The sequence below is a fragment of the Nelusetta ayraudi genome, unplaced genomic scaffold, assembly GCF_046127955.1.
Source record: "Nelusetta ayraudi isolate G7.1 ecotype Tasmania unplaced genomic scaffold, CSIRO-AGI_Nayr_v1 ptg000026l, whole genome shotgun sequence".
In the NCBI taxonomy this organism is placed as follows: Eukaryota; Metazoa; Chordata; class Actinopteri; order Tetraodontiformes; family Monacanthidae; genus Nelusetta; species Nelusetta ayraudi.
The window spans coordinates 9,184,376-9,210,270 of record NW_027466076.1 but is presented as its reverse complement, the minus strand read 5'-3'; the positions used below and the strand labels follow the sequence as shown (position 1 = coordinate 9,210,270).

General features: G+C 47.1%; 1 protein-coding gene across 6 annotated transcripts; it reads right to left on the bottom strand.

Annotated features, from left to right (window-relative positions):
• Positions 1 to 259: 259 nt before the first annotated feature.
• On the bottom strand, positions 260 to 24,908 carry LOC142890549 (zinc finger MIZ domain-containing protein 2-like). Of its 6 annotated transcripts, none has more exons than XM_076029708.1 (20): positions 23,860 to 24,908; positions 17,946 to 18,048; positions 16,165 to 16,282; positions 14,951 to 15,153; positions 13,777 to 13,945; positions 12,372 to 12,578; positions 11,903 to 12,115; positions 11,079 to 11,153; positions 10,781 to 10,961; positions 10,299 to 10,440; positions 9,547 to 9,625; positions 9,111 to 9,242; positions 8,907 to 9,012; positions 8,579 to 8,736; positions 7,785 to 7,852; positions 7,622 to 7,690; positions 7,286 to 7,527; positions 6,243 to 6,388; positions 2,913 to 3,125; positions 260 to 2,766 (listed from the first exon to the last, which is right to left on the bottom strand). In XM_076029708.1, exons 2-20 carry the CDS (start codon positions 17,993 to 17,995, stop codon positions 2,659 to 2,661), a joined length of 2,679 nt encoding a protein of 892 aa, XP_075885823.1. In that variant the 5' UTR covers positions 17,996 to 18,048; positions 23,860 to 24,908; the 3' UTR covers positions 260 to 2,658. The 6 variants fall into 6 exon arrangements, with proteins under 6 accessions (XP_075885823.1, XP_075885825.1, XP_075885824.1 ...); XM_076029710.1 differs by having other exon boundaries at positions 16,165 to 16,279; XM_076029709.1 differs by having other exon boundaries at positions 24,292 to 24,908.
• Between the last annotated feature and the right edge of the window lie 987 nt (positions 24,909 to 25,895).

The window sequence follows — 25,895 nt, the reverse complement described above, 5'->3', positions numbered from 1 at the left end:
ATGCTTGTTTTGCTCTAGCAGTGATATATGTATATATATTTTTTGCTATGATGATATTATCAAAGCACACAAAGTCTTTAATGACCAAAATGTAGGGTCGCAGACTCACACTCACAAATAGCAGCACTTATATCCTAGTAAAATTACTATATCTGTGTCATTCAATACGTACACGTGTCTCCATTTCACAGAAGAAAAAAATAATTTGCAGACCAAAAGAAACCATCGAATAAAGTCATTTTTTTTATTTTTGATTCTCAGAGAAGGAACAAGGAAACTGTTGGTGCAATGATGATCATGATTAAAAAATAAATAGAAAATAATGGCAATTACAATGCGTTACAAAATATGTGGAGTTTTTTTTTTTTCTTCGTTTTTACAGATCTTCGTTTTCATCTAAAAACAAAATTATTTTTTTCAGATTTGCAGTTTAAAAGTCCATAATTTCCAAATATATTATCATGGTGTTCTCCCGATTGGCAAAAGAACATTTCTGGTCGGGCCTTGTCTGTTTACAAACAGACCAGTCTGAAAATTGTCATAGTAAAAAAGCCTCGGCTTTAGAAAGCGATAAGAATAATTTCTAGATTTTTAACTGCATTAGTGGATGTCTGCTGACTGCTTTATGTCATGTATACTTATGCATGACCGCCTTATTTTTAATACTACAAATTGCTTTATAACTTTGCAAACATATGCCATGTACACAGTGCCGACAATGATCCATTATCCAACTAATAACATAAAATTACCATGATTAACATTTCTGTTGATACACACACGTTCTCTAATGAAAACAGCTGATTTACAGTACACAAACCCGTGTCATGAAGGGTTATACAAGTCAAATGGTTAAAAAAACAAAAACAAAACAAGCAACTGGCAGAAAATGCCATGACACATAGTTTGACATATTTACAGTAGAAACGACCAAACCAACAGAGGCCACGGTGGGAGTTTATGATTCACAGTGCTGACTGACGGTGAACCGAAACTCGGCCAATGTTCATGCGATTGTAACATGTTTTCTTTTTCTCCATCGGAATAATCACCACTGATCACCAAATGCGATCGCTTTAAATTAGACTTCTTTTTAATTCGGCTTGTGGTCATTCTAAAAATGTTGTGTTTGGAATCAAATTCCACGAGGAAAAGATTCAACCACTTGTAGCCATTAGACATGATGACTCTCTCTCTCTCTCTCTCTCTCTCTCTCTCTCTCTCTCACACACACACACACACACACACACACACACACACACACACACACACACACACACACACACACACACACACACACACACACACACACACACACACACACACACACACACACACACACACATTCTGATATATTTTTGCCTCAGTCATACTGATGTCTGTATGCTGTTGTTTTAATAATGCTTTCACTTGTACCTTACACTATTTGTTGATTCTTAAAACTGAGTTTTGTCCAAAGAGCCTTGTTTTCAATCAGAATACTATTAAAGTGTAGCTAACACTTGGTTTAAAACACCATGAAGCCTGTGCCTGAAGTCGAAGAGGGGTGTGTTGTGTTCTCTGTCTCAAAGACAGAGACGGCTGCAGTGAATGAGACAATGTCAACACGTTCTACCGCAAGACAGTTACAAAGCTCTCTTTGGCCCCTCTGAAATGTACGTGCCTTCTTGCGATATACCCCACTTGCGGGCGTCCCTGGTGCATAACTGAGTTTTGCTACATTTGAAGGATTGGAGTCTTCATGCTTCGGAAGTGCACAAAGATACAGCAGTTCTGGGGGAGGCGGTTGGAATGTTGAGAAGTGACGTGGCTACCGTCACCTCTCAACGTATCCCATAGCAGGAAACTCGTGTATGAGCCAGCCAAGGCTAAGCACAATCAAGCAGTTTTTGTAAATGGCAAGGAAGCTCATTCCAAAATGTCTGGCTCTCCAAAGAAGTTCCTTCAATAGATGACTGGGATGCGGCTCAGATTTGAAAAAACAAAACAAAAAAAAACACACACTTCAAGAGAAGCTGTTATTCATTATAATTTTTTGGGGAGAAGTTGAAATTTTTGTGCAGGTACTGGTGTTCTTTTTTTTTTCTTCTTTTTTTTCTTTTAACCCCAGTTGGAATATTTCATAAACTATGCCTTAAAGTTGCAGCTGTTTGCCACCTGTGATGTTCAAATTGAAATGGAGTCAGATTAATGCATAAAGCGAACGGCAGTATTAAACAAAGAGGACTTTAGTCCAACACATATCTGGGTTTGAAAAAGTTTGAAAGTCTGTGTTCATTCACAAACACACCCCAGCTTTCATCATCTGCCCAAGTAAATTAAATCTATAAATACATTGTTAGGTGTAAATCCCTCAGCCTGCGCCTTGTGTTGTAGTGCAGAGTGTTGATCTGTGGTGTTGTTCACAAAAGGGTGAAAGGTCAAATTTGCACTTGGAGAGGGTCTCTCAACGTGTGTCAGCAGGATGAAATAAAAAGACAAACGCACACACACGCACGCACACTCACGCACACACACACACACGCGCGCACTCACACGGATGGCGGGTTGCCAACGCAGACGATGCAGCGTTCGAGTGACGGAACGCAGAGGTACGGCAGGTAGGCGGCGGCCGGACAGCGGGAGGAGGACAGCTGTTACGGAGCGTTAGGAAGGCGGTCAGTTGTTCTCGAACAGGGACAGCAAGTCATCGCCGCTGTTGTTGGGCAGGTCGGGCGGGCCCAGGTAGGACAGCAGCTCGTCCGGGTTGGTCAGCTCAGGAAGAAGCTTGATGGCGTAAAGGGGGAGAGATGAGGCAGATTTTTTTTTTTTTTGACTTTGGGTAGAAAATGCAGCAGAACTACTTCCCTTCCAAACTTCAAAACAAAAAAAAATGACTTAACAAAAATTCAGACACCCCTCTCCCCACTCACATCTAGTGCGTGGTCGGCTCCCTCTCCTCCGGGCCCTCCGGGGCCTCCCAGACCAAAGGAGCCTTCGCTGGGCAGCCGGGAATTCTGGGTACTGTTGTTGTTGCGCTGCGGCAGCGGACTCCCGGCGTCACACAGACTCTGGTTGCCGTGAACAGCGGAGCCGTGCTGCGGGAGGATGTTATGGGCCTGCTCCATCCGACCAGAGTGAGGCGCCTGAGGAGGACGGAGCGGAAAGGTTGAGAGACGAGCAAGCAAAAAAAAAAAAAAAAAAGGGGGGGGGGACAGGTTTATTTTCTGATCGTCATAACAAGTTTTGTCTTCGCAGTGCACAGAGTGCAGCTCTGGCCGCGTTCAGACTGCCAGCCAAAATCCGATTTTCAGCCCAACCAGATTGAAACCGGGTGGCTCTTTTGTAGACTGAACAGTTACAAATCAAATGAAATCCGATTTTTGCAAAACGGATTGAAACCGCCTTCGGGAGGTCGTTTCAAATGGCATTCGGTCAGTGTGAACAGCTCCAAACACACCGACCGGTTTTGACTGTCCGTGACGTCACTCTACGCGACGCAAGGCCAGAGGGCGCCAGACCAGAGGGCGCCATTCCAGGTGCGGAGCTGTAACGTAATGGAGCAGACAGAAGAAGTAGAAAACAGCAGTCCCTGGACAGAGGAGGAAACTCATTGGCTCATCAGTGTGTGGGGAGATACTGTAGCTCCATTCAAGCCAAGCTCCAGGGAATGTATCGCAACAAGTGCCGCTGTCGCAATGATATGACGTCACACACTACACGAGCTGCAGCCACAGCAACCTGTCAGATGGGTCAATAATGTGGCCCAGTCGGAACCGAGCCAGATCCCATTTGGACACTTGCTGAAAACAGCGGTCATTCCCTAAAAAAAAAAAAGAAAAATCTAATTTGCGAAGGAATCTGATTTGAATCTGATTCGCCTGCAGTCTGAACGCAGCCTCTGTGTTTCTTAGGGGGGGAGAAAGGCACCAGTGTGGCAGGAGAGGCGGGTCGACACTTTTGGCCTTCTCCTCAGAGCCCTCAGCAGACAGCTGAGCAGCTGCCTGCGACAGGGAGGGACGGGGGCTTTAGTGGCGCCACCCTGAGAACGGATGCGTCCTCAGCCACTGCTGTCTACTTCAGGTTCGGCTCAAGGCTCTTCACCGGGGCACGCGGGCGGCCAGAAGGAAAAGACAAGTCGGCGTTGCGTAACGGGTTGGCACGGTCGCCTCTTTGCAACCTGCTCGCAGCTCCGTCATCAGTTTTCCCCCTTCTGAGCCCAGACGATCGCCCCGGCGCGACAGCGCCAGAGCGAGACGCCGCAGCGGTCGAATCCGCATCTCCCTGGAATTGCTTGCAGCCAGGTTTTTTTTTTTTTTTTTTTTTTTTATAATTGCAGCGTCGGCGTATTACGATTGCACAACCGCTAGAAGGGCCGTGCTCGACGCGCGCAGAGCACATTTTTTATCTCCGTCCTCTATAAATAACCAATGAGGCTCCGTTTCTGGCTGCGGAGGCAGACGGGGATGGGTCACGTGACCGGCTGGTGCGCGAAGCAAGAGAGAACGGAGCATAACGAGCAAAGCTGTCGCCCCCCCGGCGTCTAGAATATAGAGGGCCGTCTATATAGGCCGTCTCGTATGGTGATGCCGTTTATATTGCGCAACACTTTCTTTTTTTTCTTTTTTTTTTTGCAAAATGAGGTTCACCAGTGTTGTCGCAGAATAATAACTGTGACCAGTCTGAACTCAGAAAAGAGGAAATGTCCAACCTTTCCAAAATAAAGTCCAACCTGGAGGGCAGTCCGTTCCAGAGGGAAGCCACAAATGGACACTTTGGCACTTTGGAGACTGAAACCGAGGGCTAATTACAGGACCCATAAAGTTTCTATAATAACCATTTCAACGATGCCCCAAAGACAACCAAAGGTCTGTAAATAGGTAGAACGTGAGGCCTTCAAGGGACATTTTTCCCAAAGTCCGTCACGCATGTTGCTGTAAAGACATTGCATTAGTCACACACAGTGATAAAGCTCTCTAGACCGTCTATAATATAGATTGTAAACATAACACAAAAAGTAAGGGATGTTGTGTTTGGTAGATTCTTTCTTTGTGGTAACAATGCTTCTTATATCGCCGGAAGCCTGTTTGCAAGTCAGCCGACGCGTGCCATTCCACCCTCTCCACTTCCAAACTTTGGAGGTCGTCTCAGATGAACCTGGCTCTGTGGAGGCGAGCATTGTCATCTTGGAGGATGGAGTTTGGTCCCAGACTCTGGAGATATGGGACTGCCACTGGTTGCAGAATCTCATCTCGATATCTCTCTGCATTGAGATGACCTGACAGGCCTTGTTTTTCCAGTGAGGGAGATTGCACCCCCCCCCCTTCCCCCGACACCATCACACTGCCTCCGCCAGAAGATGTTACGCTGTCGGTGCATCAATCAGCATAGCGTTCTCCACGTCTTCTCCACACTTTGACCCTACGATCCAGCTGCCCGTCGGCAGAACCTGGACTCATCACGGAACATAATATTCCTCAGGCACCTGGTTGGCAGCACCTGGTTGGCAGCACCTGGAGGTACCAGAAGCTCAAAAAAAAAAGGGCAGTCAACAGCAACAGCAGAGTGAGCTGTTTGACCCGGCAGAGAAGATTTGTCACATTTTTCACGGGCGCAACCCAGATACTTTGCTCTGCTGCTCACCCCACAAATGCATGTTCCTTACAAGTGTGGCACCATTTGAAAGGGGACTAAACAGGCTTTCCAACGATATATGATTTATTTCCAAGAAGCATTGTTGCAATGAAGAAATAATGTAGCAAACAAAATGTTCATACTTTTTGTGTTATGTTTATATAATCGGTGTGATGAGTCATTTTACCACGATCTGTTTATTTAGCCATTGCCAAATCTGTAATGGCTAAATAAACCAGTCAAATCACTACTTTATGATCAAATCCCGATAAATAACTGCAACGAGCCCACTTTATAAAACGCTAATTAAAGCACAAGAATCGAGCGCCTTCATTTTACAGCTTCTTCTCGCTCGTAACGTTGACGCAAGGCGTGGTTCAGACTGAGTTGTGTAACAGATGCGCTCGGCTCTGGGTCCTCGATGTGATGCGGCGGTGCTTTCTGCCAGTGTTCTGTTCACACCGCACACACACAAAACACACGTACACACACACATTCTCATTGATGCTAACTCGACCATTAAGGAAAACGTCCCGAGTGGGCCGTGCATAAAAGATCACCATCCTCCACAGGCTGCCTCCAGGGCGGCGTCGGTGATGTTACGTAAAGAAGTGATCCGAGAGTCAAACCTGCTCCGACGGATAGGGCAGCGGAGGCGGCTGCGGCTGCTGCTGCGGCGGCGGCGGCTGCGCAGAGGTGGCGTACTCTCCGAGCGTGGGGGTGCCGGGCGTGTTGGGGAAGTCGTTGAAGCCCTGGCTGGAGAATCCCTGGCTCCCTGCAAGAGCAGAGAACCCAAAAAATACAAGTTACGACCCGGCGGGTGCGGCGGACCTGACGGATTGCAGAGCAGGGCCGCGTGGTGGCTGTGCGGAGACGCCGGCGGTGGGGGACGCAGGGAGTTGACTCTCTTTGACTTTGCTCTGCCTTTAGAAACGCGGCTCTGGGTCACGTCCCCTCTAAGAGAAGATCATCCGTTTCACTGGACTTCAAAGTGTGTTTGTGCGCCGAACGAGCGCGGGTCGCCGCTCGCGATTTCCCCCCGCTTCAGTCAGCGGGAAGGAAAAACACTTCTATGTATTTGGACAATGTAAAACGCCTGAATTATTTTTCTTGCTTATTAAAACAAGAAGGGAGTAAAACAATATGAGTCTCTGAAGAGCTCTTTTAAAGGTTGACGTTTAGCTGTGATGCCGCCAGTGACCCTGTGCACTGAAGTTTGAGCCCTCAAGTGTGAAATATTTCTTATGGTGAATATTTTATAAGCTTTCTACTAAGAGAGAAATGGATATCTGTGCAGCAAGACAGTGAAAATAAGTGACGCTAACGGAGATAAATCATTTTTTGGGGGATTATAAACATTTCCAACTTCGTATTTTTTCTTTTTATTTAATCTGTAAAAGATTGTAAAGTAAACGCGAGAACCAGCAAGCTTGTATGCCTCGGATAAAAAGACAAAAGAGTTAAAAATCATTGTTTTATCGAGATCTTCCTTGGAGAGCCAAGAGCTGCTTGCTTGCGTATTCCTCTTGCTTACGATCCCGCTCGCCGTCACTGACGCACACGCCGTCTAACGTGACGCTGAATGGAGGAGGTGCAACGACCCGCGTCCGGGTCACTGCACGTGCATGCGTGCAATTGTGCCGATGACTCACGGCAAAGCCTTTGAAAGTACCTGGCCTGTTGTACTCGGGCGTGCTCCTGCCTCCGGCCGTCAGACTGTGATAGGGCGATGACGCCGGGCCCAGGGCGGCGATCATTTCCATCACGTTGGGCAGGACCATGTGACTTGGGCTGACCGTCCGGCAGCGCTTCAGCACCGGGCCGTCGGGCTCCTCCTTGATGTGGATGTCCGGTTTGACCGGCACCGGTCGCCAGCCGCACACTGGGTCGATGGTGATCTCCTCATAGTCGGAACTGCGGGGGAGCGAAACAAATTTTCAGAATTTTTCCAGAATTTTTCAGATCAAAACGTGAGCCTTTGGGACATTCTTCTTTCACTTTGACTTACTTCTGGATGTAGACGAGAATGCCGAGCATGTACTGGTCCACCTCCAGCCCCTCCAGCAGGGCTGTTTTGCTGGGAGATGCGGGAAAAGAGGAGGTATTGATTTGAGGTTGAAGGGTTCAGGAGATTGTTAACAGGTGCGTCGAGACATTGATGCGACACGTACTTGCACACTGGACACCTCCAGGTCCCCCTCTCACAGTTTAGCTGCAAATAGGACTCGAGGTCGAAACACTACGAAACAAGAGTGCAAGCATAAGGAAAGCTGTTTTGGGTACAAATTAGGGATGTTAACAATTAATCGCGATTATCGATTAATTGTCGATTAAGAATTTAATCGATTAAATTAAATTAGTCACAATTAATTAAAAAAAAATTTACACAGGTAGTTAATATCATTCTAACAGTGTAGTGGCAGTAAAAGAGCAATTCACCTGTCGATACTGTGACGGTCATAATATACCTAGAACAAGTTACTTTTAAACAACTTTTGAAAAAAAAGTTGAAATGTGACCCATTAGAAGTCAACTTAAAATCAGAGGAGAAATGTAATGTCTTCCTTACACATTTTTCATTGTGAAACTTAGGTTCTCAGGAAAAATTGTCGATTGTCAATTAATCGTTAATCAATCGATAAGGTCAATCAATCAAAACGATTAACGAATGAATCGATAATTCCATTCCTAGTACAAATGTACGCTACCATTCATCAGTATAGGACGTCACCTGTTAATTACAGTATTAAACTCCATTATAACCAGTTTTAAGGAATAAAACTCTGCTCTGCGATCATTATGAGTGCATTAAAAATCACTCAAGACGTGCTTCACAAGAGTGAGAACATTTTAGTGTCGAATGAAAAGCTGCCAGGGGTTGCTCCTGCGCCTCACTGGCCGGCTCGCCGGCTGTACATTATAACCGGCAGTTCACTCAGTCTTGACAAACGGGGAAGCACTGCACCTGTATGTGTCTGCAGTCGTGACCTCGGGCTGGCAGCTGAATCCGCCGGAACGTGATTGGACACTTTAGAGACACTTTGATGGCCGTCTGCTCGACGCCATCCTCTCCGTTCAGACCGGGGGTCCCGGGGATGGTGCCACTGCTGAAATTCCTCTTTACTGAGGCGGAAAAAAGATGAGAGAGAATGATCAGGCTAGACTACAGAGCGGACAGCCCTCCATCCACAAGTCGAAGACATTTAGGGTCGATTTCAAGCAATAAAACAAGATTCTTCTTCATTCAGTTAATGTGACCACTTCCAATTAAAAGTGCTGAATTTGCGACTTGCTTTTAGTGATGCAGTGCTCAGCCGGCAGGAGCCTCTTCTTCATCAAACCCTGCAGCACAGACCTGACGGACGGCCGGTGGACCAACTGCAGTACGAACAGGTGGGACTACAGGCGGAAAGAAGGAGAGGAAAAGTGTTTGAGCATGAATGCGATGATGTGAGACATATGGATGTTTGTCGAACTGGAACGAGGAGGCCGCTTACACAACAACAGGCCGTGACTGTGATCTGGACAGTGTTACGTCCCGGCTGACACACTTGCTTCAGGTAGAGGGGCTTATGAGAGGTTTTATTGTCTCCTCGCTCGATACACAATGGAGTGGCATTGACACTGACCTGACAAGGATGAAAAGAAAAGCAGGCCGTGTTAAATAAGAATATCAGGGATGTGAGTGTAGCTGCATAATATTTTATCGACATCGACAGATTTTTGATGAGTATTCATTGAATCATTTGCTTGGCTTAGCCTGCCATTTAAAATCTGGATGGAACACTGACAACTTGAACTTTTAATGCTTTGATCACTGATTATCATGAACAGCGGTGACTGAGACATTAAGGCAAATTGGCAAGATTTTTTGCAATCAAATAATCACAAGGGGATTTTGCATTTGCTGTTCATAATGACACCGACACTTACTTGAACAGAGGCGGGCCAGTTAGTGTTCATTTGCCTGTCTTCGTGGTGGTAACACTTAAACTGCAACTCCAGGTCAGGCCTGCAGGGGGAGGCATAGCACAGTCGTGAAGGCCGGGCTGGGTGGGGTTATCAAACATTCCTCATTTGTTTTCCTCTTCTGGTGTTTTCTCAGTAAGTCGGGGGGAAATGGTCGGAGGTGTTTCTCTGCGAATTCACAGTGAAGCTACATGATGATTCAGAAAGTCGTGATTTTATCTCTTAAAGGGACAGCCGCAACCTCAGAGGAGAACAGTTATATAAAGAGGTCACTTGTGTTTGGATCACTGGGGATTTGTTTAGTGTCCTAACTGAGGGGAAGGTAGAGTTTTATTTCCTGGTATTTTTGGACAGATCTCAACAAAGCAACAGTTCACCATTGCCTGTCCTACGTGTTACTATTATAAAACACATGCAACAGTGCAGCACAACTGCTTTGACTATGACAAGGTTGTTCCGGGTGCCTGGCAGGATTCTGTCAAGATTGTGCAAATAACCTTTAGCTAGGTTTAGCTAGACATGAGTTGCAGGGATCTATGATGTCAAGTTTGAAACATTTTCAAAAAAAAATGCAATAACCTGTGAAGAGCAAAAGATGAGCAAGTTTTCATCTGTTTACTTTAAAATGTTTTTACTTCCAAACACAAGACGGACGAGACGTTGATGATGATGATGATGATGATGATGATGATGATGAGACTGTCAACTCTTCTTACCGCGTCATGAGTGTTTTGTAGACAGAATCCCTCAGCTGGAAGGCGTGGTTGCTGACAGCCAGGTTGTGTTCTAGCCTGAACGGCTCCAGCACAACGCCGTCCCGTACGGGGAAGGTCAGCCGCAGGTCGTCGCTGGGGTTACCTTGAGTCAAGAGAAGAGATCGGGCGTGTTTCCAACAAGGGGTCTAAGGATTTTGAGACGGGCAAACTGCGCCAGCGCTGAATGCAAATGACCATCAAACAGCAAACGTGGGACGACAAAGCTTTGTTGGTCGATGCAGCCGGAACACCTGACCCAACGTGACAAATGACGGGAAACACCAATCAGAAGCGCTGTTAATCTCCAATGATGATTTCCATGTCTGGATTGCTTGATGCTGGTTATTGATCATCTTGTTTTAAACATTGCTACGGTAAAGTTTTTTCACTTATGTGTGAGTTTAATAAGTAAATACAAAAAAAAAAAGAGTTGGAATTCTTACCTGTGGATGGTGGTTGGTTATTATTAATGTTGGGCTTGATGTCCGGCGGTAGGTATGGCGGTTTTGTGTCCTGGCCTGGCGACAGGTAGGGGGGCATGGACGTCCCAGGCGTCATGGGGGGCGTTGGGTTCCCTCCCATGGGCGAGCTCGGGTAGCCGGGCATCACTCCACCCCGACCTGGCTGAGAGACAAAGACGACGGCGTGTTTAGATTCCAAAAGCACCGTGGAGCGGACACCTGTGGGTTTTTTTGTTTGTTTTTTTTTAATCTGACAGGGCCGACGGAGTGCGTGGCCTACCCCGCTCACCGCCGCCTGCGTGAAGGCGTTGTATCCTCCCGACGGCAGGCTGCCTTGACCGTTGAATGGCTCCGACTGCACAACACGGACGGGAGACGTGACACAAAGAACCCGTCAATATTTCTAGAATAGGAGTTCAACCATTACCCCGGTTGCTGTGTAGCACTGTAGCATTAAGTAACTGCGATGGACTGCATCAGTGCCATCGCTCCTTTATACGTCAAATAACGTACTCCAAGTGCAATAACTCAATTATGGTTTATTCTGATAAGCAAAATTGTAAATTTCATTTCTAAGCGTTACAAATGCTTTAATTCCATCAGATGAAGAAACCCTGCATAACCCCCATCAGTCAGACAACAAAGTTCTCAAGGAGACAATAAAGGCAAATATCATGCAACACAAGTCATCACATCAAGTGTGCAACAATTTCAATCAAACTGCCTCGATCCTGCAACGCATGGACATTCTCAACTCCATTTGTTGGAGAACAAAACCATGTTGCGAGTCACCGTGTGTTGCAGGAGATGCAGCTGGTGGTCAATGTACACTTTAAAGAATAGACTTTGTGAAGGCGCTGCCTAAACCTACACACATAATGTGGTTCACAGCTGTTCTTTTCTGCCTCTCAAGGTAGCAGAGGAACGTGGCAACTTCTGATTGGGACACATGTGCTACATGTATCTACTTTGTTATAATAAAACATCCTTTTTATTTATCGCAATCCGCAGTGTCCATTCCGTTATTGTCACAACCTCAGAGACAACCTTCATTTTTAGAGAACCACACACCATTCGATTCTGACATGCGTTTTCAGTTGTCACCTTATAGTACTGCGGAGGGTTGGGCTGGCCTGCCCCGGGTGGGAACTGCGCAGGGTTGTGCGATCCGGAGGAGTACTGGCTCATGAGGGGCAGCCGACTGGAAGGGTACGATGGCGAGGGGGCACAGCGCTGCTGCGGCCCAGCGGGGTACTGCAGAGGCTGGTTGGGGTAGCCAGACATTCCACCCGAACCGTACTGCTGCACGGGAAAGCCCTGGAAAGACAGGATGGGAGGATGCTGAACAGTTTGGACCTACTGCGTTTCGTGACGTCACAAAGGGCTGTCTTGAGGAGCTGAAATAAAGTGCAAAACTGCTGTCGGCCAACGTCGGCGTACAAAAGCAGCAGCGATAGTGAGTTCCACATTTTTGCAAATCAGTAGTATATAGTACATATAAACAATATACTAATTCCTCATAATTGCCATATTTGTTTTTTTGATAATAAAAACAAGGCAACTTCTCTCTGACCTCGGAGTGGAAGGGTCTTTTCAGCCCATGCTGCCCCCCCGGATAGCCTCCATGCTGGGACATCTTCTGGGTCTGGGCTGGGTGAGAGGGATACAGGCCCCCACTGTTCGGCGGGGGTCCGGGCCGGGGAGAGACCATGCCGGGAGGAGGGCCGCGGGGGCTCGAGTGAGACAGGAACTGGGTGCTGTAGGAGGATGCTCCACCCATCTGGGAGGGGAAGGGAAGCACAATAGCAGGGACTTTTAAAAAAAAAAAAAAAACGGAAAAAAAAATGAAAAAGAAACTGTGCAGAGGGTACAGGGTTGTTGGCAGGGCGTTCACAGCGACGCCAGGGAGCAGCTTAGCTGCTAATTAGACAGTTTTCTTTAGTGGTTCAAAAATTCTGAGTACAGTTGCATTTTCTGTTTATACATGTAGGGATGGAAGGATGGAACAAGATCAAACCTACCAGGCACAAAAGCACCTTCAAGGCCTATTTCTTCCAATATATTGATTTTCATTTATTTATTCATTTATTTTAATGTCGAATGTTCCAATATGCTGACAGAGAGCTTAGTTCCAGTCCAGCAACGTCTGCACAGTGAACGCTGGATATTCAGAGCATCGGCAGTTTCACAAACTCAATGTCACTCTGTTCTTCCTCATCACTTTCACTCCACTGCTAGATCTGTGCCCGACAAATGATGATGGACTTCAGGTCGCTGAAGGGAAGAGTGCTTCCCATTTTCCTAGCGGTTCTCCTTGTACTTCCTGCGTTGCAAGACCTTGGAAAAAAAAATTTACACTTCTGCCCTGAGCCACCACTTCAGTTGCCTTCAAAATACAGAAAAACACAGACAACACCGCTGCTTCTCTATTATTCAGTGTGCTAGTTCCTGCGCAGTTGACACTGGACCTGAACACTTGGCACTTGCCACCCTGGCGCGCTCCGCTGTCCCCTCTGAATCCACTTCAGGACCTTTCATTAACATGGACACACGCGCAACGATCTCCAGTTCGCTAAACACGGCGGCGCATCAAATGAAGATGTGCGGTGCCCACCGGGATCTAATCATTTTGCCAATAGGCCGGCCGCTGGAGCAGAAAGGTAAGCATGTGATATCATTCTGCCTCATACCTCAGACAGACACACACACAGTGCCTGCATTGTACCGGAGGTACGCCGGGGCTACCAAACTGTCTGAACCAGAGCTGCTTATTCTGGCAACTGCTGCCCAAAGTTATGCCTGGCGTTGCCAACAGACTCTGATTTTCCGAGCTGAGAGAAGTCTTTCATTCAGGTGGCAAAAAGCTTTTTCTTGGCGATAAAGAGACATAATAAACCCACAATGAATGAAAATAAACATAAGAGTCAAGCCATTTATCACAGCCCTTCCATGTGCTTGAACCTTCCAGACACATTTACCTGTCCGTAGTTCATCTCCTGGTTCTGCTTCTCCTGTATTGCCGCCACGGTGGCTGTCGCCGTGGCCGTCGCCGTGGCAGCGGCGGCCGCCACGGCAGCGGCTGCCGCCTGAGTGAAGTCTGAGGGAGGCCGGACGCCCAGGCCGGCACCTCCGCCGTTACCAGAGTAACTGCAGGGGGGTTGGAGGAGGGGAGACGGAGAGATGAGTGGGCAGGGGACTGAGTGTACGAGCGTGCGGGGTTTCGTCATGAGCGTGAGTCAGAACAGTGGGTGAGAACAGCCACGTTGACATATGGAGATGCGAGGCCTGGCGGGAAAGAGCTCGAAATAAATAGAAATTCGCACCGGGCCGATCCATGTCGCGCACAGGCTGCTTCCATGGCTGGGAGCAGCGGCTGAGTTTAGATTTTTAGGATAGTAACAAAAAAAAAAAAAAAAAAAAAAAAAAACTGTGAATGATTCAGCTGAGAACAGGAAAATGTTTTTTTCGGACTCAGTTTAAAAAAAAAAAAAAGAGTTAAGCTTAAGAAAAACTTAGGTCCATATGTGTGTATTTTTACAAACCTGATGTGTGGGTGTTTGTCCTTACATAAAGAGATTTCTATTACTAAGATCACAGCCCATGATAAGTTCACCTTTTACTTGACTGGTTCCTTTAATTTGACCACAGTGTTTTGTTTCTGGTACTTTATCTCTTAAGCAACAGTGGATAAATGTCAGACATGCCCAAAAATAGCATCACTTTTAACCGCTCTACACGTGTCCATTTAAAAAAAAAAAAAAAAAGGTACAGTACATCTGCTCTCCCACTAAACTGAAGAGCACCTCTTGGTTCGGCAGGCACTAAACATCACCCCATGGCCTGCACGTGCAGTTTGGCCGTGGTCAAAACTATTACGGAACATTGTTGGTGAGTCCGGGGAGTTTTAAAGGCTAAAAATTGCACTTTTAAAAAAGCCCACGTGTCTGTGGACAAGGCATTAGTCAGAAGTTGACCTTAAAGGCGTTCACTGGTGATAAAGAGTTGAGTTCTATAGTTTGCTAAATTGCATTTTAAGCAGGTTTCCCACTCGTAACGCGTGTGTGTAAAATCATCTCCTTCAGAGTCGAGTCATTTTGTTGCTGAGAGAAACGGAGAGTGACCGAAGTCGCAAGGCAAAAGAGACACGCGTACCTTCCACCGTAGGCCGAGGCCGGGTTGTAAGCAGCACCGGGACGCCCGTACATGACGGGCTGGCCGTAACCTTTGGAGACGGCATCTCCGTACGACTGCTGGCCCATGAACTGCGAGCCCATGCCTGGACCCATACCAGGGCTGCCGCTGGGCATCATGTGGTTGCCAGAGTTCTCACCTGGACCCATGGGCCCACCGAACACCTGCAAGGGAGCGAAGCAGACAATCAAAATAAATGAACTTGAACATTTCCAAGAAATACTCCTCTCATAAAATGGTATGGGTATTGGGCTTATGTGTTCAAATAAATATAGAATAAAAACAAAATGTACTATAACCTTAATTTGACCTGATGAATGCACAAAACCTTAAAACCTTACGAATGTTTAAAGAAAGAGAGGGATATAATCTAAGAAGAGAGCTAAACTTTAAAAAACAGAAGGTCAGAACAACATTTAAAAGAATGTGCGTGTCAAGCTGTGGGGTGACTTTATGGAATAGCTCGGAGCAAGAAATAAGCGAAGCGCAAACTTAACTTTTTTTTAAAAGTACAAACGATTCCTTCTAAATCGGTATATGGCAGAGGAGGGATCATTTCATTTGTTAGATGGATAGGCTGGTAAAGGCAGAAGCAGATATGTAAGGGAAGGGATTTTCAGAAAAGTTGATACTTCTTCCCATTCCATTTTCAAACAGTATAAATGTTTTTTGCCCGGTCTGTATTTTTATTCTGATTTTTGTTATTCCGATATTTTTTTATACGCTTGTTCGAAATAAACAAATAAATCAAATCAAAAGCAACCGCTCACTCTTTCAGCGCTCACTGGATAACAAGCCGATCTCAAACACAGGGGTGAGCTGTTTTACATAAATTTCACCCAAAAAGTCTCACTCCTTGTGAGCAGTGTCTATTTCAAGCATACGTTAACTGAAATAATACACACTTTGATTTATGTATTTTATGTAATATTTGTATTTACAGCCACAACGCTGAGTGCAGGAGAAATCAGGTGAATGAATGCATTTGTATTTAGCTCTTCTACATTGCATCTATATTTCCTACTATTGTGAATAGTGTAAAACACATCGTTTTGGGTGGGAAATCGTAACTGAATACGGCGAGGCCAGACGACGAGCGTACGTTTCGCCGTCGCACGGACACACAAAGCAAGAAAAGGAATGAAAGTGCACGTCGGTGCTGACACGCGTGTTACCTGGCTGTGTGTGGGATTGGTCACACCCCACACTGTGGTTACTACTGAGAGAGATCCCGCGTGCTGATTGGTGCCTGGTTGCCAGGAGACTGGGTCATTTAGGAAGGGGCCGTCACTGCTGAGGGAGGATATTAATCTGAGTTACAGCGATGGGTAGGAAGGTTCAGGGGAACATTCGCTCAGGCAGCAATCATTTCACTGTATCACTCAGTAAAAAAAAATAATAATCATACAATCTGTGTAAATCTGAAGGTTTTCTTTAAAAAGCACAGAGACGGAATTGTACAGAAAATAACGTTATGTAAGCCCCCACCCCCACCCCCCCTCCGCCGCATTGTAATCAGAAAGGAGCTTATTTTAGCTTCAACTTCCTGCTTTTTAAGAAAATTAGCACTGAACAGGAAACTACCGCAACAGAACGACACACACCTACGAGCAAGAATTTGTCAGCATTTTCATGCCCTACTCAAGAAGTCTGTTAGTTTCATCGTCAGATATTCTCTTTTTTTTTTCTTTTTTTTTTTAATGAGCAATTTGAGAACACAACCGTCATGTTGCGGAAGACACCGATCGAGTGGCTCTCGCTTGCACTCGTCTTGCCCCAAAAGACACGACGATTACAAGCTGTGGAGTCGCGTGTTATAGTCATTTCTTTAACGCGCATCGCCGTGTGGACGCCGAAACAATTACCGTTGAGCTCGACTGTCAACACAACACTTTCAAGTCCTTTTAGGAAAGAGAGGAAAAAAAAAACAGCAGTCAACCGGCTTTGTGGTCGCACTCAATTACAGTGTGTTGAGCCTTAAGTGCACCTAATCAAGACAATTCCAAAAGGCCGAGCCGAGAACACTAAACAGGCAATTGCCTTAACAGTTTGTAATTAAGGATTGGAAGCTGACGGAACGCTATTTGTCAGAACACTCTCGCTCTCTTTTTTTTTTCCTTCCTTTAGCCGTTTTAGAAGAGAATCTCTCCGGACGAATACTCTCCACTTGCTTCCCCTGGTCTCGCTGCGGCTTCATTTCTGGTGTTCAGGCTCTTGAATTAAAGAAACACCGGCAGGCCCTGCTTTGAGCAGTTTATTACTTTTCCTATGCGCTTTAAAAAAAAAAGAAGAAGAAGAAGAAGAAGAAGGAGGAGGAACACTTTTTGGTTTTTGCAATAATTTTTGCGCGTGGCTACATCGAAAGCGCCTCCAAAATGAGCTCCAGTTTGCAGGTGGAGATCTGTGCTGTTAAGTTGTTCATGTTCCTTCAAAGCAAAACATCTCAATAGCCGAGGTGGCCTCTGAGCATGCGTTCATCGTAATGACACTAACCCATCCTCCAATGGGTGAATGAGATGAAGAATTCTGCTTTGAGAAGAAGCGAGGTTTTTAGATTTCTTTTTATTATTCTTGTCCTGTCTTGACGAATATCTGCCAGGCTTTGTCACAAACAGTTATTCAACAAGCAAGAAGACAGACTTCTGGTATTTTCCTTGCTTGATCTGGCACCTTAGTTGCCGTCACGCATTTAAAGAGGCATCTATTCCCAATCCGAGTCTGCCTGGTGGCCACCGGCAGGTGTCGATGAAGCTGAAATCAAACATTTTTTTTTTTGCAGGGCGCCGTCAACAAAAGGCTAAACGCCGCCGTTTACTGCCGCTACGTTTTCAGATACTGGCGGCGGTGCTCGACCGGAAGATGAAGATCTGAAGATGGCCGCAATACGGGGGTGGGGGGGTGGGGGGAACCTCATTCACTCTGGAGTGTGCGCGCGCGCGCCTCTTGCGCATCGTACCTCTGCGGATTGGGAGGCAGGGAGGGTTTCATGGAGTTGAGGGGTTTCATCAGATGAACGGGGGGATCATTACGGCGCCCCCCACTGTCTTGGAGAGGCGGCCCTGAGAGGGATAAAGATGTGCACATAAAGAGACGGTTACTCAGAGCTCATTTGCCGCGCGGCAACAATTTATCATCACTGTAGCCCACACTGCGAGCACAAAGACGAGCGTGCCCTCCCACTCGCAGCCGAGCCACTCACTTTAATCTGCGCGAGCGCGCGAGGGCGTGCGCGCGTGCTCGCCCGCCAGCGCGCGCATCAAAACGTTAGCCTATCGCTGACTGCCGGAGCTCTGATACCTCTCAAAGGAGGGGGGGGGGGGAGGGTGCCGAATGCTAAATTTAGCTTGCTGATTTCAAAAGGAATTTAAGAGAACGGAGATGTGAAGAGGCAGACTCCTCTCTCAGCAGCGCGTCGGCACATAAAACACACAGCTCCCGTCAGGCTGCTGCTGCTGCTGCTGCTGCTGGGAGGAATCGTCCCGTTCCTCCCGTCTGATTAATTTAATAACACACCTGCGCTCTTTAGATTTAACTCTCCCACCCTCCCCGAATGCCAGATGTTTCCAGCCTTTTCTTCTTTTTTTTTTCCTACAAACCACCCCGACCTCCTCCTCCTTCTTGCTGCACCTCTGCGAACTCCCACTACCACTAATGATTTCCTTAACTGCACCACCTCCACCCCCACCCCCCTTCCTCCATCCTCCTCACGCCCGTCTCTTTGCTTTCCTTTTTGCACGCTGCAGATTTGGGTCAGACACCCCGCATCTTTTAGAGGAAGTATAGGGAGGTGTTGCTGGTGGTGGTGGTGGTGAGGGGGTGTTGCTCAGATCACATGACGGCGGTTGCTGATTTGCCTCTCCACAAAGGGCTTTGGCAGCCCTCAGACGTTCGTCTTGTAAGTACCGCCAGCGTTGGCGCACAAAGGGGAGGGTGGTGGAGGTGGAGGAGGTGGGAGACGTGTGTCTGGTGGAATCGAACGTGAGCGGCACACGCTGTACCTGCTGCGGAACGATTGAGACACGCTGTTCCCGCTTCACCTCGACTTCCTGACCTTTTCTCCGGCAGGCAGAGAGTTCTCTCTCTCTCTCTCTCTCTCTCTCTCTCTCTCTCTCTCTCTCTCTCTCTCTCTCTCTCTCTCTCTCTCCCCCCCCCCCCCCCCCCCCCCGGAGGCGCTCAATCAACCCTCGGCTGACCCCCCTCCCCCCCTCCGAACCAACCACCCACTGTTTTGATGGGACTGATTTGTGCGAGCGTGTGTCTCTGCTCAAGAGCAGATGCAGCAGATAGCAGAAGAATTTCCAGGTTCAAGGTTATCGAGATTGTTAAAAGCTTCGACCACCGCTGCAGCGATTTATTCCCGGTCTGCTCGTTTCAGAGAGAGTGAAAAAAGAAGAAGACGGTAACAATTTTTTTCATGAGGAACCACAAGAACTCTCTGACACTCTGAAAACTGCCCTTTAATTCTTCGAGACTGGCCACGCACACACTAGACAATTGTCAAGTCCTCAGTGATTTCAATCTGTTGCTCTATTGATGAAGAGGAAAACAAGGTGCTACCCAGATAGCTGGAATTGTTACTCAGACATCGACTCAAAGCACTCCGATGTCTTCTTCTCTCTTTTTTTCCCCAGTCTGCATCACCAACATACACAGACCTCCATGTTCTTACATCCAAGCAGACACTTTGGGAGGGAGGGGTGTCCTCTTCTCTTTCTTTCAACATGTTGGCGAGGCTGCTGCGAGCAGAGGAGTCAGGCTGTAGGCAGAGTGGATTTTTTGCGGGGAGAATTCTGCATAATTTCAGAGGCACAATATGTCATGAGCGACGGCGCCGTCTCACCAACTCCTTCACTGGCAGCGGTTGATACAAAAGGATGGCGCTAAATCACAGAACCCCCTGGCACCGACTGCCATGCCCACTCTGCCAAAGCCTTCGCCGTGTTTTCACGGCTTCATTTTCAGATTGTTACATGGGACTTGTAGATGAACGAGGTAAAGGTTCAGGTTAAGTGCCCGTCGGGGGCCGGACTCAGCTTGTGATATAACAGGTACAGTCAGGCTAAATGAGAAATAAACTGAGACGTTTAAACTTAAACTGTCCTGCCACAGCTGTTATCAACGTTCGGTCGCGCTCGATGGAAGCACACATAAGTATTTCCAATTGAAGTGTTATAAAGTACGCAGACCCCCCCCTTCATTCGCCACGCTGAATCATAAGATCGAGTCTCCGTTAATGAGAACTTTTTAATCATTGTATATGCATGACCTTAACTCAGAGGGGTACCTTATCTTGATGTTCTGAATCAGCAGTTCTGGAACTAGAAAACCAGAAACTGAATTGAGCCCAAAGGGCAATTTGGTTCACAGTCAGCCATGAGAAATTAATATCAGACAAACCCGGGGAAGAAAAAAATAAAATAAAAAATAAAAAAAATGCAACAGCAAGTCGAAGCTTTTTATTTCGATCGCCCCGGAGTCGAGTGCTCAGACTCAGGATTTGGTGAACTGGCTGCTTCCTGAAACGGCACCCGGAAGGCCCGGGCCACGCAGCTGCCGTGCGGAGAGACAAGAGCTCGCAGACTCTCACGTGAGCGAACGTGAAATCTGTAGAAAAACAAACACGGAGTTCGCACATTTTTACCCTCTCGGTCCCATAATAGCACGTCTTGTGTGACAGATTATGCAGTTGTTGCCACAACTGAACAAACTGGTTTTCATTTTCGATATTCCTCGTGCCCCAGGGGACTGTTTTGTTTATATTTAACTGTAAAAATATGCAACATCTGGTTTCTAATTCGTCCCAGTTGGCTTCTCCCCCTCACCCCCGTCCCCTCCCCTCACAGGTTATTGACTAGTCTTCTTTCAGAGGCTCTGACTCAGTGAGGAAAAAGACAAACGGCACAAGTGGACAAATGATCTTTTGTGTTTGTTTCTTTGGACAAATCATAGTTTGTGGCCAAGCCCTGGATCGGGTCACGGCCCTGATTTGGCATCCTAACTTTTCCTCAGAGAGCCGTCAAACGGCAGAGAATCAGACCTTAGATTTCATTAAGCATAACAATTCAATTGCGCGCAGTAGAGCTCAATTCAACACATAACGCAAGTCAACAGCGACATCTGAAAAGAAATGTCGACATTTTCACTTTCGAGATTAAAGTAGACGATCGTCTGCAGTAAAGCAACTCCCCGAAGGATTCTAGCAGCTCTTAAAAGATGCAGATGAAATGCTTCCATGTTGGACTTCAGACTTGAAAAAGCTTGTCGTCAACAGATGGATGAGAGGACGCAGCTAATGGCTCTTCCCTCTGCAGATTAATGGGACATAATTTGAAGTGTCTTGGACAATAAAGCACTTATTATGTTGTAGTATCAGACAACATGATAAGCCTGTCTTCCAAGTCACAATACGAGTCCATTCACAGCTGATTGCTGAATGTGGGGACGTTTAAAACGGACTAAAGCAAAAGCTGCCCACATTTCCTAGAGAAATCATAACACACACACGTCGGGGGAAAAAAAAACCTCTTTTGTTATTTGTTCTGTTAATTTGTTTAACAAGTCATGCTTGCACTGAAGCTTAAGACATCTCTCCCTCCCTCCCTCCAGCGAAGGTGGCCTCCTTTGTTAGGCCCAATAATTGGACTCCTGTCTGACACTAATGCACAGTAGCAGCCTCATAATGTGACACTGAAAACCTCAACAGTACACCGCGCTGTTATTAACAGCTAACCCAAACAGCCCGTAGTCTCGGCAGATTAGTTTAAAGCTGCCGATTACATCTGTAATCAAATTCAATTAACCTGATAACTAATCCAAGCCGAGACTAACGAGTGTTCAGTGCCGCTTTGCGCGTATGAATTTCTTGATGACAAAAGGAGGCTGGCAGCCGGTCCCGCCGACGATTAAACGCTCCCTGTTCTACCAGAGCCAGTAACACATAAACACAGCGCAGAAGATTAGGATCCATTAGCCACAAACTCAGCCCAACTCCGAGGCGCAGCCTCACCTTCATGTAAATGGATTCTTAGCTCAGGGGCTCTCTTGTTGCGGAATCCACTTATCTAGTGGTGGAATGTCGAGTGGCAGACCTGAGCTACTCCAGTCGCACTCCACAGAGGTTACGAATCACAACTTTTACGCACACACACAAAAAAAAAACCTAGGGGAAAATATGTTTAAATTACACAAATGTTGCTCGTTGCACATAAATACGTGACGTGTGAAGACACTTTCCCCGAACTGTGTGTCTTGACGAGGAAGACTCGATTCACCAGTTCAACGCTGCAGAGTAGAAACTGAGTGCCTGCTTCTGTGCTACTTATCAACACTCGGGGCCTGATGTTTTCATCCTTTTCACAAGGACTAGACAAGTGGGAGATTAACACTTTCTTCTTTCTTTACATTTATTCCTCTAATATCTTTCAACAGCACTGAACTTTCAAGGCTGCAGCTTCGCAGAGGGGAGATTCGCTCCTGTCGAAGTTAACAGCGACAGCAACCAAAAAAAAGACGACGACTTCGGCTCCAATTCCGCAATTTGAGGGAAGCACAAATTACTGGAAAGAAGCGAGTCAAGCGGTTTGACACAGAGAACCTCGGCTGTGATTAAAACAGCAAAGCCTTTTGGCAACCTTGAATAATTGAAAGGGGCTTGTTAAGCAAATACCAGCAGACAATAATGTCTGGGGGTTGGATTCCTTAAAAAGGAATTAATGGCAAAGGTTGCGGGATGAAAACACAATGCGCTTGATAACAGTAGACACACGCGCACGCTTGGAAGGGTTGATTCGCACTGCACCTGCTTTTAATGGAGCACTAATTATGAGTCTCGTGGGATCTGAGATCACCCTGATTAATAGTCTGTGTAATACCAGCGCACACAAGAATGGAAGGATTCCTCCTGCGCAGCCGGAGGAGCAAGAGCCCGAAACAAAAGGCGCAGAACTGGAAAATAAAACTGTAAATTAAAAGCAAGAGGATCCCGGTGATTGTGGTGTGCTTGGCAATGAGAGCGTAACGTATCAAGAGAGTTGTGTGCCACAGGTGCCTCGTTGACACCAAGTTGAGGTGTATTTAACAGGTAAGGGAACATTGAAACAAAAACTAGTCTTGCTTTAAAGCGTCCGGTATCACCATTTTTCGCGTGCCTGTCTGAAGAGGAACAAGGTGGGGGGGGGGAAATTAGAAGAAAACATCCAAGACAGCACACAAGGACTCCCCTGCTTCTCAGGCTTCACGGACACCTTTTTTTTTAAAAAAAAAAAAAAAAACCATTCTCAAACACTGACCCCAAACTAAGTCAGCGTGGACTCCAGCCAAGGCAACATGTTATTGCGACCATGAGACATCCAGGAAGTCATGGTCACAGCACAAAAACAGGCAGTGGACACCTCATAATACACGTATCCCAAAACAACACACACACGCACGCAGACAAAAAAAAAGCCAGATGTGGAACAAATCTACTAAAGAAAAAACCCGCCTTATTTCGCTCCCCTGTAACCGAAACTAGACATTTCTAATGATAACATAGATCATCTGTTGATGAGACGGTGATGATCAGAGCGGCGCACATCACGCTGCTGCAGCAGCAGCAGCAGCAGCAGCAGGCGCCACAAAACAAAACACGCTGCTCACATTTGCAGCAGAAGCAGAACAAAGCGTTGGAGAAGCGATGTGGTCGCTGTGTGAAGGAGTGCAGCGTCTCCCTGTGTGTGTGTGTGTGTGTGTGTGTGTGTGTGTGTGTGTGTGTGTGTGTGTGTGTGAGAGAGAGTGTGTGAGAGAGAGAGAGTGTGTGAGAGAGGGAGAGGGAGAGAGAGAGTGCGTATCACCCATCGCTGGGAAAATGAGACGGTGTTTCTTTCACCTACCTGGCCGAGCCGGTCAACGGTCGTCTTGACGCTCATCGCAAAAAAGCGAGCATGTTGGTTAAGGAACGTTAACCCAAAACAAAAGCATACATCCCGCGTAGACTCGGAGGAGGGACAGAGAAGAGAGGGAGGGAGGGAGGGAGGGAAAAAAAAAAAGTCTCAAGTTTGAATCATGCGTGGTTCCCTTCGGTGGTGTCAGCGGAGGTGTGGGTAGAGACCGGAGCTGCCGTCGCTGCTGCTGCTGCCGCCGCCGCCGCCGCTGCTGGCTGCGCCGCTGGCACCGCTAAGCTACTGACTGCTACTCTGCGCTGTTAACTTTGTGTCACGGCGTCTGATCTTCGCGCCGCGACGACCGTTGTACTGTGTAAAGGCACGGCGTCTCAAGGCGAGCCCAACTCCCCGCGTTCGGTAGCCGACGTAACGGTAGCTTACCTTGCGCCTGCTTGCTTGCTTGCTTGCTTGCTCCCAGCTGCCAGACGACGAGCAAAAAAAAAAAAAGAGAGGAGAAAAAAAAAGAAAAAGCCCAGCCGCTGGACCGCTGTAGACAGTTAAGTGAGCTAGCGTTAAGCTAGCTCGTTAGCGGCGCAGCCGGGGCTAAACGAGACGAGGCTGTTTGATAACGGAGCGCCGTAATTATTAATAATAATGCGCGGGAGCTGTGACCTTTTTTTTTTTGCGTTCGCTTGCCTCACAGGCTACGCTCAGGAGTAAGTATGCCGTTAAACGCCCCAAATATTACCACGCTGTAGGTTGTGTATTAAAGGAAAAGGAAAAGGAAAAAAACGTCAAGTGGTTCCTATTAGCAATGCCGATTAATTAGCCTGGGACTAATTGGGTAGCTGAGTTAATTAGGAGACAGACGCTTGTTGCGGTCTGTCAGGGCCATAACATGGCTGCTCAGTATACCTTCCTCATTGCACAATGACCCCCGTATAATATATTCATGAGATCACACGGCTAATGTCTCCCACGGAGAGAGAGAGAGAGAGAGCGAGAGAGAGAGAGAGAGAGAAAGCATTTTCCTAACCCTCCACCTACAAGTCAGTCAGACTGACTGACTGCAGATCATTTCAGAGGAGAGGTTTTGGTGGTGGGGTGGGTGGGAGGTGAGCTATGACGTCACCTGCAAATTATCACGTCTTTACGTCTCTTGCATACAACCCGGGTCCGCGGTTTCCTGTCAGATACCTTTAACACCTACATGCAATGTTGTGTGTCATGTAAAAGCACCTCTTTGGCAGCGTGCAGACAACTGACACTGGTGGTGGTGGTGGGTCGTGTGTGTGTGTGTGTGTGTGTGTGTGTGTGTGTGTGTGTGTGTGTGTGTGTGTGTGTGTGTGTCACTTGAAGGCAGCCTATGTTCCAACAACAACAAGGTGGGCAACCAGTACTGGGGAGTCATTAGAAGGGTCTGCAGTATCCAGCCAGAGGGCAGTGCAGCGTGGAGCATAAAAAAGTCCAACCTGCCTGTGTTTTTGCAGACCTCTGTTGCCCTGGAAACAGGTGCAGAGACTTCTCATTTCTTCATTTTTTTTTTTCTCCCTCTCGCTCTGCCTCTCGACACTATCCATATCGCTCCCCACCACAACTGCCAACACCACCTCTACACTACACTCCACTCCACGCTGCTGCTGCTGCCTGCCTGCCTGCTTTGCTGCTTCCTCCCCCACGACCTGCCGCATAGTACAATCACACACACGCATTACTGCACACACACACACACACACACACACACACACACTTTGCACACATTTTCCAATCTACTGCAGCCATTTCACAATGTCACAGGACAGAGTAACTGAATCGTCGGCGACATAACCGCACACACGCACGCGCGCGCACACACACACACACACACAACATGAGAAGTGTGATCAACGTTGACCTGAGTCTGACTCCTGCTCTGATGTTGAGCAGCCATCGTTGCTGCAACAATCTGAACCCCAGGAGGAATCAAATAAAAAAAAAAATTAAAAAAAACAGTGAGGGGGAGATGCGGAGTGTTGAGAAGACAAAGAGGGAACAACTGAAATCAA